This window comes from Amblyraja radiata, chromosome 26 (genome assembly GCF_010909765.2).
Source record: "Amblyraja radiata isolate CabotCenter1 chromosome 26, sAmbRad1.1.pri, whole genome shotgun sequence".
NCBI classification, from domain to species: domain Eukaryota; kingdom Metazoa; phylum Chordata; class Chondrichthyes; order Rajiformes; family Rajidae; genus Amblyraja; species Amblyraja radiata.
The window spans coordinates 696,422-709,180 of NC_045981.1; the positions used below are offsets into that span (position 1 = coordinate 696,422).

At 42.1% G+C, this 12,759-nt stretch overlaps 1 protein-coding gene across 1 annotated transcript in view; it reads left to right on the forward strand.

Moving 5' to 3' along the window:
• Positions 1-12,759, forward strand: part of pik3r5 (phosphoinositide-3-kinase regulatory subunit 5) — a 75,879-nt gene that overhangs the window by 29,073 nt on the left and 34,047 nt on the right. The window contains exons 4-6 of the mRNA XM_033044013.1: positions 3,287-3,355; positions 4,813-4,951; positions 12,137-12,206. Of these exons, the coding sequence (XP_032899904.1) occupies positions 3,287-3,355; positions 4,813-4,951; positions 12,137-12,206 (278 nt within the window). The remainder of the gene's footprint in view (positions 1-3,286; positions 3,356-4,812; positions 4,952-12,136; positions 12,207-12,759) is intronic.

Genomic DNA, 12,759 nt, shown 5'->3' on the forward strand with positions numbered 1-12,759 from the left:
TTCACCTTATTCTTAAACTGTGACCCCCCCTGGTTCTGGACTCCCCCAACATTGAGAACATTTTTCATGTGTCTACCCTATCCAATCGATTAAGAATTTCATATGTTTCTCTAAGATTCTATAATCTCACTGGATTCTATGCAGAAAGAGAATCTCACCATACCTTGGTACAAGTGATAAGAAAGAAACCCCATTGACCATTGAAGAGTTGCCACGTTTCCCAAGCCATCTTGTGCCCTTCAAGTCACAAGTGCATATATAGTGTGATGTCATTGGCATGTGCGGAATGACTCTGGGCACGTTTTGCTGCACTTGCACAGTTCCTGGTGAAACCACTGACATCGCAAAATTGGATCAGGAACTTCCCAGCGAGCTTTGCCAAAACATGCTGATGCCATTTCTCTGCTGAATTCCACACACGCACTGATGTTGTTAATGAGTTTGTACACTTAATCAAAGATCCTATAGCGGAGCTATGCTATAAGATCTTTGCACTTAATGGCAGAAATGGGATTCAAAAGGCCATTGTCACTAGCACGTGGTACAATGCTGTGGAAAGCTTTGTTGTTGTGTGCTCTCAGCAAAAAGACTATACATGATTACACTCAAGCGCCCACACTGTACAGGTACAGGATAAAGAGAATAATGTTCAGTGCAAGTTAAAGTCCAATTAAAGAGGGTCTAATCACAGAATGTAGCTGGGGCAGTGACTTATGGTTTGGTCTGGGGTCCAATCCTCACCCCAATATGTTATTCTTTGTACTATGTGTTGTATACTTTATCCTTTGTCTGTGCATTGTGGATAACTAGATTGTATTCATGTATAGTCTTTTCTTAGATTGAATAGCACACACACAAAAGCTTTTCTCTGTATTTTGCTACATGTAACTAAACTAAAACTAAATGAAACTAAACTAAACTCATTCTGATTTCATGCTAATCCAGACTCCTGTCTACTCCCTTAACCCAGGCAGCCAGATGACAGCACTGCATCTTGTCAGCTGATGTGCATTCTCATACATCCCTTCCTGCCACCCTCACATATCCCCTCCCCTCCACCTCCTCGTCCCACATGACCAGCCCAGTGCTGAGCAGTGGGCAGAGCTGAACTACTATCTACCTCTTTGATGACTTTACCTTGCTGGCTTTACCTGGCACTAAACATCTTCACCTTATCATGTATCTATACACTGTAAATGGATCGATGGCAATCATGTATTGTCTCTGCTGGTTGGTTAGCACGCAACAAAAGCTTTTCACTGTACCTCGGTACACGTGACAATAAACTAAACTGGAAATGATTCTGGGGACCTGCAGGTTTTCCCTTTCTCACCTTCCTGGTAAATTCCTTTCTTCTTTCCATTCCCCATCCTTTCCCTATGTTCTCTGCCCCCAATACATCACTTAACCTAAGGCTAGTCTCTAGGTATCTCATTAATAGTGCTGATCCATGTCCCATGGGTCAATACAAGGATGTCCTGGCGTTGTAATTCTTTTTCGCAGATTTGCCAGTAGCATCAACGTTACCATACATTTATGGCATTAAAAATATGCTCAGTCCAATCGCAGGGCATTAATCTTTGAAGTTTAGTTTAGAGCTACAGCATGGAAACAGGCCCTTCGGCCCACCGGGTCCGCGCCGACCAGCCATCCATGCACATTAACACTATCCTACATCCACTAGGGACAATTTTTACATTTACCAAGCCAATTAACCTACAAACCTGTACGTCTTTGGAGTGTGGGAGGAAACCGAGTATCTCAGAGAAAACCCACGCAGGTCACGGGGAGAACATACAAACTCCGTACAGACAGCACCTGTTGTCGGGGTCGAACCCGGGTCTCCAGTGCTGCATTCACTGTAAGGCAGCAATTCTACCGCTGCGCCACCGTGACTGCCCAAAGTTGTACTTTGAACTTTTATATATAAGTGTTAATATCATATTTTAGATTGAATTTACACCATCAAATTGAACCATTCAATTTGAGCTGATCGTTATACATGTGGTTCTGCTATAACATAAACATAATGCTAATTGAATGTTACACAATTGACAAATTAGAAAACACTAATTGTATTACATGGGCTGAATTGCATATAACAGGATATCTATCGGGAACTAAAGAACCACTTAAAAGTAACTTTGGAAATTGACAAGCATAAAAAAAGCTGTCCTGGCAGAAAACAGTTCACGGGGAAAAAAATGTTTCCAGGTAACCTCCCCTCAATACTCAGACACCATTGTCTCTAAGGAACACAGGCAGCAGGTTTTACCGTGGGTGGCCATTGTTCAATCACTTCGATTGCCACGTGCAATTTGACATTATATATTTTTTTAAAGGAACATGCAGCCTTTAGTATTCTTAGCTTGCTGTAACAAAAATAAACTTGTAGCTATTAAAAAAAGACTTGGTATTTTAAAGACCTGCCAGGAAAAATAACTTTGTTATTGTGAGACTTAAAACTTTCTTGCCCTTTAATCCTTTGTCCCCATTGACACAAATGTTATTATCGAACAATTTTCTAAAATGTGAGGTTTCTTAGGAAGGTTCATGATGTATGCTCCACAGCGATACTTGCCTATTCCCTAGAATTGTGCATTACTTCCAGCTAGGAAATAATTAGAAACCTACTCTTCCAGCTTCTCCTCCCCTTCAATCAGTCTGAAGAAAGTTCCTGACCCGAAACGTCAGCTATCCTTGTGTCTCCAGAGATGCTGCCTGACGTGCTGAGTTACTCCAGGACCTTGTGTCCATTTGATTACAAAAATAGTTTCATTGACACATAATTTGAGGGATAGATATCAGTAACTTGAGATCGGTATGGACATACAGTCGCTGAGGTAGATTGTTGAGTGAATTTCTGAATGTACCAATAAGCCTAGGAAGTCCCCACCCCTCCTGTGGTTTGTTACATGCAAATCTGCATCCTGCCAGCGTAAGACCGGCCAACTTGAGAACCAGCACAAAATAACCTGTTTTGAGACAAGAAACAAATTGCTGGAAGATATCAGCGGTTGCAGCATCAACTGCGGGGGGTGGTGGGGAGAGGAAATATTGATGATTGGTCAAGACCCTGTACCAAATTTCATCATCTGCAGTCTTTGTTTGGTCTCCACCCTTTCTGTTTTGGTACTTCATATTTCTTGGAGAAAGCCAACATTTCCTTTGAATGACTGAAATACAAATAAATGCCAATTTACCCACCCGTAATGTTACATAAATCAATGATAAATCACTTCTGAAGATGGCAAAATGTCTTACATGTATGAATAATGTTTTGCAGGTGCAGGAGATGTGTCAATATGACCTATTAGTGCCACTGGCTTTAATGTTTTATTCTTCTGCATTGCAAGTGAGTATTAAGGACATGCATCATAGCATTGATTTGCATATTGCTACGGTACTTTATAGAACTCAGAATGTTGGAGCGATTTATAAAGTAATGGAATTCTTCATTGCCTTGGGTTTTAGTTTATTTTTCCTAAAGTTGAGTCCTATTTTTGATTGAATAATACAGTTTGGAAACAGGCCCCTTCGGCCCGTGGAGCCCATGCCGAACATCATTCACCCATTCACACAAATTCTATTTTATCCCATTTTTATATCCACTCCCGACACACTAGGGGCAATTTTATAGTGGCCAGTTAGCCCACAAACCCACACACCTTTGCGATGTGGGAGGAAACAGGAGCACAGGGAGATAACCCATGCGACCACTTGGAGAATGTGCAAACTCCACATAGACAGCACCCAAAGTCAGGGTTGAACCCAGGTCTCCGGCATGTGAGGCAGCAGTTTTACCAGCTGCACCACTACATCACCCATTATCCTGAAAACATTCACCTGATTAATTATTTTGTTTTTACCTCGACCTCCCTGCGCTCTCTTTCATTTTTCCTTTTTGGTTGTGGTTTAAGTGAATTCCTTCTTCAATTTGTCAACCTCTTTTCATTGATTCACAGAGAGATACAGCATGCAAACAGCCCTTTGGCCCACTCAGTCTATCCTGACCATCAAGTGCCCATCAACACGAATCTAACCAAAACGGAATGTCCCCAGTTTCTTCCACACACAATGCACTTTACAGAGGCCTTCCGGCCTGCAGCTATTCGGCATGTGGGAGGAATCTCCAGCACTGGAAATGGAAAGGGGGGGGGGGTTGGGGAATTGGGATTGAGAAGAGGGTGGTTAGAGTGTGAGGGGGAAGGAGTCGGGTAGACGCAAGGGGAGAACATGCACACTCCACAATCCACATTAATAGAACCAGAAGCAGCAGCTCTACCAGTTGTGTAACTGTACCACCAAACATTTTTGGATCTGAGGGCCCTCCAAGGTCTTCCATTTGATCCAACTTCATCCTCACATTATTGAGCAGTCCCCCTCGATATATTTTACTGCGTCTATATAAATGGGCAACCGCAAAGGGAAACTTACAAATTCTGGCACAGTTTCACATTTGAACAACGCAAAATTATATTGAATAAAGCAATGAATAAATTAATTAATTCATAAGTTAATTTTTATAAGAAAATAGAAAACTACAGCACTGGAAGAGGCCCTTCGGCCCACAATGTCTGTGCTGAACATGATGCTAAAATAACCTAATCTCATCTGCCTGCACGTTTTTTGATCTGAGGGTCCTCCATGGTCTTTGTACTGAAAGTTATTCTGAATATCAAATTATTCTGATATTCTCACTCAGAAGATTCTGACCTTCTAATTTACTGCATTTTCTTTAAAGTTTGCTGTTTCAAATGGATTTTAAGATGTTATATCAATCTTTTCAATCTGGTGTCTGGTGGTTTGCAGATTCCATTTTTTCCTCCAGAGTCGAACTTGCTGAAGAACGCATTCAGTATCTACCACAATCTCTTGACCTGGCCTGTACCTTACTGTGACATTTGCAAGGACCTTCTAACATTTATCAATGATGAATTGAAGGCACCAGGTACGAACAGTTTATTATCAAAAGATTACATTTGTCAAATAGCTGGGATGATATTCTACAAACAGTACATAGAACATGGAGCAGTACAGGGCAGGAACAGGCCCTTTGGCCCATATTGTCCGTGCTGCTGAGGAATGATCTTATGGGTGCATAAAATGAGAAGGGGAATTGATTGGGTGAACACACAGAGTCTTTTACCCAGGGTAGGGGAATCATGAGCCAGAACACATCGGTTTACGGTGAGAGGGGAAGATTTAATGGGAATCTGAGAGGCAACAGGTTTTCAGAGGGTGGTGGGTACATGGAGGTAGTTGAGGTAGGTTCTATTACAACATTTAAAGGACACTTGGACTGGTACATGGATAGAAAATGTTTAAGGGGATGTGGGCCAAATGCAGGCAGGTGAGATTAGCTTGGATAGGGCATCATAATTGGCATGGATGAGTTGAGCTGAAGGGCCTGTTTCCATGCTGCATGACTATGACTTTAAGACATGCTTGTCATCATTGGAAATTATTAGTTATATTCTTTCCCTCTCCCTGACTCTCAGTGTGAAGTACGGTCTCGACCCAAAACATCACCTATTCTTTTTCTCAGAGATGCTTCCTGACCCACTGAGTTACTCCAGCATTTCTTCTTATTAATTGTCCTACCTAGTTTATGATATGCCGCATTGGATATACTCGTTGATTAAAATAAAATGAGCTAATTACACTGACTGCATAAACCAGTTCAAGGTCTGTGACTTCCAGCATGAATTGTAAAGATCTTCTTAGAAAAGCAGCATCCTGCATAAATATAGTACATGCTTGTGGTTAGTTTTGTTTAGTCATGCAAAACGCTCTCAGGGTTCATCTAACTAAATTGAATTCTCAGTCTCTTCATCAGTTTATAATTTATTGTGTTTGTCAGTAATTTCACCCACAAAATACTAACGAACTGCAATAAATACAAGGCACTCGGCCCCTTTGCTGTCAAAAGTCCACCTAGTGCATGCGTCATCTCTGGAGAAAAGGAATAAACGTCACCTTTTCCTTTTCTCCAGAGATGCTACCTGACCCGCTGAGTTACTTCAGCTTTTTGTGTCTAATGTCGGTGTAAACCAGCATCTGCAGTTCCTTGCAACCCCATCAGTTTCCATTGCAGGTTAAACATATGGTGCATGCACCTTACATCATCACAGAGCTAAACACAGTTTATTTAGGAGTAGGGTTGCCAACTTTCTCATTCCCAAATAAGGGACAAAGGGTCACAATATGGGACATATTTCTGATGGCAATTCATTGACCGACTCGGCCGTGGCTGGGTGAATGATGAGTTGGCCCCGGGTGCTGGACTGCACACAAAGCCCAGCCAGTGGGCCAGCTGAGGAGGTTTAACCAAGTCCAGCACCCCATCCAACTCATGAACCGATGATCGGCCATGAGAAGGAAAGGTCGGAAGGTTGGTCAGGTGGCCGGGCTGCTGACCGACGGGGTCACGGGCGAGGTGCTGCTGCTGCACTCCATGGGCTGCACTACGTCGGGACGGGTGAGGCGGGGCCGGACACGGTGCTTTGACCCGACAGTCCCCTCCACCCGGGTTGCAGCAATCAAATACGGGACAAGGTCGGTCCCATAACGGGACAAAATACGGGATGTCCCGGCTAATACGGGACAGTTGGCAACCCTATTTAGGAGACACAAGAGATGGTAGGTGCTGGAATCTGGAGAAAAACACAAACTGGTGGTGGAAACTAATGGGTCAGGCAGCATATGTGGAGGGAAAGCCACAGTTAACATTTAGAATCAAGATCCTTCCTCTGGAATCTTGACCCAAAATGTCAACTGTCCATTTCCCTCCACTGCTGACCCAATTATTTGCTCCAGCTGTTTGCTCTGCTCCACAACACATTATAGCTCCACTAAGTGAGTTACCGAGAATCATTGAACACGGCACAGTAGCGCAGCGGTAAAGTTGCTGCCTTACAGCGCCAGAGACCCAGGTTCGATCCTGACTGTGGGTGTTGTTAGTAGGGCGTTTGTACGTTCTCCTCGTGATGGCGTGGGTTTTCCCCGGGTGCTCCGGTTTCCTCCCACACTCCAAAGACAATGCAGGTTTGTAGGTTAATTGGCTTCTGTAAACTGTAAATTGTCCCTAGTATGTAGGATAGTGTGAGTGTACGGGGTGATCGCTGAGCGGCGCAGACACGGTGGGCCAAAACCTCCTATCTCTAAAGTCTAAAATCATTGCCATTATTTGGTCTGGATAACATACCAGTTGAACTGGGTGACCAATCTTCCTGAAATATTGTCAACTTTTCAAGTGGATTCTCTTTACTTTGCTTTAATGGAGTCGATCTACACAACATTCAACTGCAGAATTCTCCTCAGTGGAAAACCAATATCATTTGTTTTTTTACAGTCTCCTTCATGCCCTTTGAATCAATTAAGTTTTCTCTCAGGCCATTAATCAGTCCCCACCCACTCCACGTTACTTGACTACCTCTTTACTATTCCCGTGGATTTTATAAGACATTTTGCTTCCCTTTTAGATCGCCTACTCAACTATTCACAATCGTTCATCCTTGCCTTTGTGATCTGTTTTAATTTTTCCATTAACCACCTCTATTCAACTTACTTCTCTACTGAATAATGAGCCTGGGATATATCTTCCTTTTACTGTTGCCTTATAATAATTATATCTTTAATCATCCAGGGAATGTTGCATGTACTTCCTTCGACCAAGAATGTGACTGAACTAGATCTTCCAAGGCTTCCCACCGCTCACTTACTGTTCAATTTGTCAAACTTTGAATCCATTACACTGGGGCCAAATCCCTTTGCAAGATATCGGAATCAGTCTTGCTTCAGTTAAATACTTCCACAACCAGTGGTTCCTTTCTCTTTTCCACAACTACTCTAATCCCGGTGATCCCGTTTTCCTGGCCCATTCCAATTTTTGCACCAAGATCCACATGGCATCCTTCCACGTTGAGTCATGGAAGTTTGCCAACATATTTTTCAAGTTAAGTTTATTGTCATATGCACCAGTACTGTGTGATACTGGTCCAATTACACATAATAAAATTCTAACAGAAAGAAAAACAACGAGACACTAGTGGAATAAAACACACAATTAGAAAAGCAGAAATTCCTCCCCCCTCCCTGTCCCTTAAATATAATGTTTCTTCCTCAGACTGATTATAGTTTTTAATATCAATTTTTTGTTCAATTTTTCAATGGCTGACTTCACCAGGTCGCTGTTCACTCACCAAAATTAGATATCCTTTGCAGAAATGGGTGAGTGTCCTGCCTCAACATTCTATTAGTACTCTTAAACAGACGTTGGTTCAATTGATTTTTAATTATCAGTGAAATCTGCTTTAGACAGATTCTTTAGTCACTAAACACTAACCTTAGATGTTAACCCTTGACACTTGCTTTCCCTATTTACATCCGGGTAATTGAATTCCCCACTGTCATCACTGGGAACTTCATACTTGAAAATGTTCTCCACTCTCTTCCTTTGATAATTTGGTGGGCTATAATATGCAGTAGACAGGAGAATAGTTCCCTATGGAGCTGCAAGAGACTGCAGATGCTAGAACCTGGAGCGTAAAAGAAACCACTGGAAGAGGACAGTGGGTCAAGCAGCATCTGAGGAGGCATGGGAATGGGCAACGTTTTGGGTCGAGACTCTGTTTCAATACTGAGGGTGCAGAGGAAAGAATTTAAGTTTAGATTTACTATCATGTGTACCCCAGGTACAGTGAAAACAGTTTGTTGCATGCTAACCAGTCATCGAAAAGATAATACATGATTACAATCGAGCCATCCACAGAGTACAGATACATGATAAAGGGAATAACGTGAATAATACTTATACACTCCAGTAAAGTCCGATCAAAGATAGTCCGAGGGTCTCCAATGAGTTAGCTAGTAGCTCAGGACTGCTCTCGGCTTTAGTTGTCGGTTCGATGGTTCAGTTGCCTGATTACAGCTGGGAAGAAACTGTCCACAAAGATAGCCAGAACATAGAAATGAAAGGGAGGGGCGAGACAGAGGCTGATAGGTGATAGGGGAACCAGATAATGGGGCAGGAGGATTGGCAGATGGAAACAAGGGAGTGGAAAGATGATGGCACTTTAAGGCAACTTAATTTTTACGACGTACTTTTTGATTTTTGAAGTTCTTCAGATGTACCTTCAGAAAGGAAATAAGCAATTTCTTTAGCCAGATGGTAATGATTCTGTGGAATTAATTACCACAGGCGGTGGTGGAGGCTAAGTAATTGGGTATTTTTAAATAATTGGGAGATTGACAATTAGTATGGGTGTCAACGGTTATGGGAGAAGGCAGGAGATTGGGGTTGAGAGGGAAAGTTAGATCAGCCATGATTGAATGGCGGTGTAGACTTGATAGGCTGAATGGCCTAATTCTTCTCCAATAACTAATGAACTTATCAACTTATCTGCCTCCTAGTTGGCCTTTCCCCATCCCAATTACCCTCCTCATCCCCTTGCTGTTACAGGCTTGTTCTGTGCCTGTATACATTTATACACATGTCAGCACTTCTAAAATGTTTAAAACTAGCTTTTCCAATTATTTGAATTTTATATATTTTTATACTTTTTAATTATTAGCTTATTAGAAATTGAATGGCCTCAACATCAAGACTAGAGGAGGGCATATTGATGGAAAAACAATTATTGATAAATATAGCTTAATTTTTAATTGATCATTTAAGGGTGCGTGCGTGCGTGCTGGCACATTTTTGTCTACAAAATATGTACTGCTTTGTAGCAAGGATGTACCCCAATAAACTGAAATCGCCTCTTCATTTTGCTCCAAAATGTAATTCATTAATAATTATAATTTAAAAGTTTACAGTAGGAAGCAGAAGTGAAAATCTCCCAGTATTAGAGTCTGAGTGCGTACGTAATCTTCATCAAGCAACAAAACAACGTGGTATTTTTTAGGGGAATTTTGAGTTTTTTTCAAACAAATTAGAACATTTTCCATCAGAGGAACCCTTCCATTTGTATAATCCTTTATGCCTTTCTGTAATGCTGTAGGGGAATACAACACACAACTCCCTAATGTAGGCACAGGAACTGCAGATGCTGGAATACCAAAAAAAGGCACACGGTGCTGGAGTAACTCAGTGGGCCAGGCAAAGTCTCTGGTGGACATGGATAGGCAATGTTTCAAGTTGGGACCTTTCTTCAGGCTCATTGTTGCTGGAGGCAAAACACTGGAAGAGAGATGGGGTGGGACAAAGCCTGGCAAGTGATAGGTGGAGGTACACAAAAGTGCTGGAGAAACTCAGCGGATGCAGCAGCATCTATGGAGCGAAGGAAATAGGCAATGTTTCGGGCCGAAACCCTTCTTCCAAGTGATAGGTGGATACAAGTGAGGGGTTCCTTAATTGTACAGAGCGGAACAGTGGTGCAGTGGTAGAGTTACTGCCTTACAGCACCAGAGACCCAGGTTCGATCTGACTACGGGTGCTACTTTGTACGTTCTCCCTGTGACTGCAAGTTCTCTAGGTGCTGCAGTTTCCTCCCACATTCCAAAGACATTTGTAGATTAATTGGTTTCTGTAAATTGTCCCTGGTGTGTAGGATAGAACTATTAAACGGGCGACTTCTGGTCAGCAGGGTAGGTGAAAGGGCCTGTTTCCCCACTCCTATCTCGAAACCAAATGATTTAAAACTAAATAATCAAGTTGAAATCGATCTCCCGGAATACTTTGTGCAATAGTCATTAGGACTGGAAAGATGTTTTAGGATGTTTTAGATGTTGGTATTCAATGGGTTTTACACTGCCGAAGAAGGCCCTTCAGCCCATCATATCTCTTCTGGCCCTTTGAAGGACCTTATACTACTAATCGTATTCCCTGTTCTTTCCCAAAGGCTACGTCTGCCAACTTCTCCCTCAACAGATTCTCTTTTGGAACCATTGAAGGATCCCAGTCTTGCTTTGATTCCCACCATTAACACTGATAAATCTCCTCCAAGACCCTGCACCTGAGTAGAATTGAGGTAGAATCCACAACTCATTGATTTCAATGGGACCGTGAAACTTTTATTTAGGAGACAGAGGGGAAATTAATTTTGCTTAAAAAATATTTTCATTTCAATGATTTTGATGATGTGTTCTTTAGTGTTTTTCGTTAACTTTGTTTTCATTTCTGAATGCTAAAGTCATTTAAAAACAATTAAAAATCACTTGCAGCTTGGCTTCTGCTGCTAAGGGTTATGTTAGCTACAAGAAGAATTCATGTTCATGTTATAGGAGTAGAATTAGTCCATTCGGCCCCTCAAATCTACTCCGCCATTCAATCTAACTTTCCCTCTCAATCCCATTCTCCTGCCTTCACCCCATAACCCCTGACACCCTTAAGGGCCTGTCCCACTTGAGCGTCATTTGCGCGTAATTTACGCGAGATCATTTACGTGTCGTGGTGCGCGCATGGTGCGTGGTGACGTAGGCAGTGGCGCGCGGTCACGTGCGGCGCTCTCAGATTTTGGGATGTACAAAATCTTCGCGCGACATCTGCGTGACACGCAAATGACACCCAAGTGGGACAGGCCCTTGACTAATCAAGAATCTATCAATCTCCACTTAAAAATATCCATTAACTTGGCCTCCACAGCCGTCTGTTGCAATGAATTCCATAGATTCACCACCCACTGATCAAAGAAATTCCTCCTCATCTCCTTTCTAAAGACAAGTCCTTTTATTCTGAGGCTATGGACAAACTTGGGTTGTTTTTCCCCAAGGGTCAGAGGTTATGGGGAGATTGATGGAAATATATAAAATTGTGATCAGCGTAGATAGGGTGGACAGCTACGTGTCTGAAGTAGAGTCCTGACCTGAAACGTCACCTATCCATTTCTCCAGAGATGCTGCCTGACCCGCTGAGTTACTCCAGCTTTTTGTGTTTCTTGAGGAACTGAAAGTTCGATTTCAAATCTGGGAAAGTTTTAGAAATTGGATTAATTTGTTTTCCTGGTCAAGAGGAACTGGTCTCCCTGAATTTATACGTGAGAATGAAGTGCTACACTTGATGTTTCATGTTATTCATTCTTTCATTCGTTCTAAAACAATGTTATTTCTTTACTCAATGATAACAATTTTATATTGAAGGTTTAATTTGCCTGTTAAATTTAACGTAGTAATTAGACTATTTCACCCTTAGGAATCTCATTCCAGAGGTTGGTGAGAGCTGAACAAGGATTAACAACCAAAAATCTTCAAAACAAGACCATGTAAGGGCCAAATGATATATAAAAAGTACTGAAAATGTCTGTGTATATGTCTTGTTTTCCCTGGAACGTTGAGGGGAGACTGGAGTGAAGTATATACAATTATGAGGCATAGGCAGGGTAGACAGTTGGAACTTTTTCTCCGCAGGGTTGAAATGCCCAACATTAGAGGACACGGCTATACGGTAAGAGAAGGAAATTTTACTGGAGATGTACGAGGCTTTTTTTTACACACAGAGAGTGGTGGGGGCCTGGAACACATTGCCAGGGGTGGTGGTGGTGGAGGCAGATATCATGGTGGCGTTTAAGAGATTTTCAGATAGGCACATGGAAGTGCAAGGAATTGAGGGATATGGATCATGGACAGATAGATGAGATCAGTTTAACTTGGCACCAACAGAATGGGCCGAAGGGCCTGTTTTGTGGTTTACTATTTTATGTTCTCTGTTCTAACTCATTTGCATCAGGTGACATCTGTGAAGATAGAGTGAGGATCGATGTTTCGATTCCAGATCCTGCATCAAATAAGATCATTGGGATAATTGGAAAAAACTGT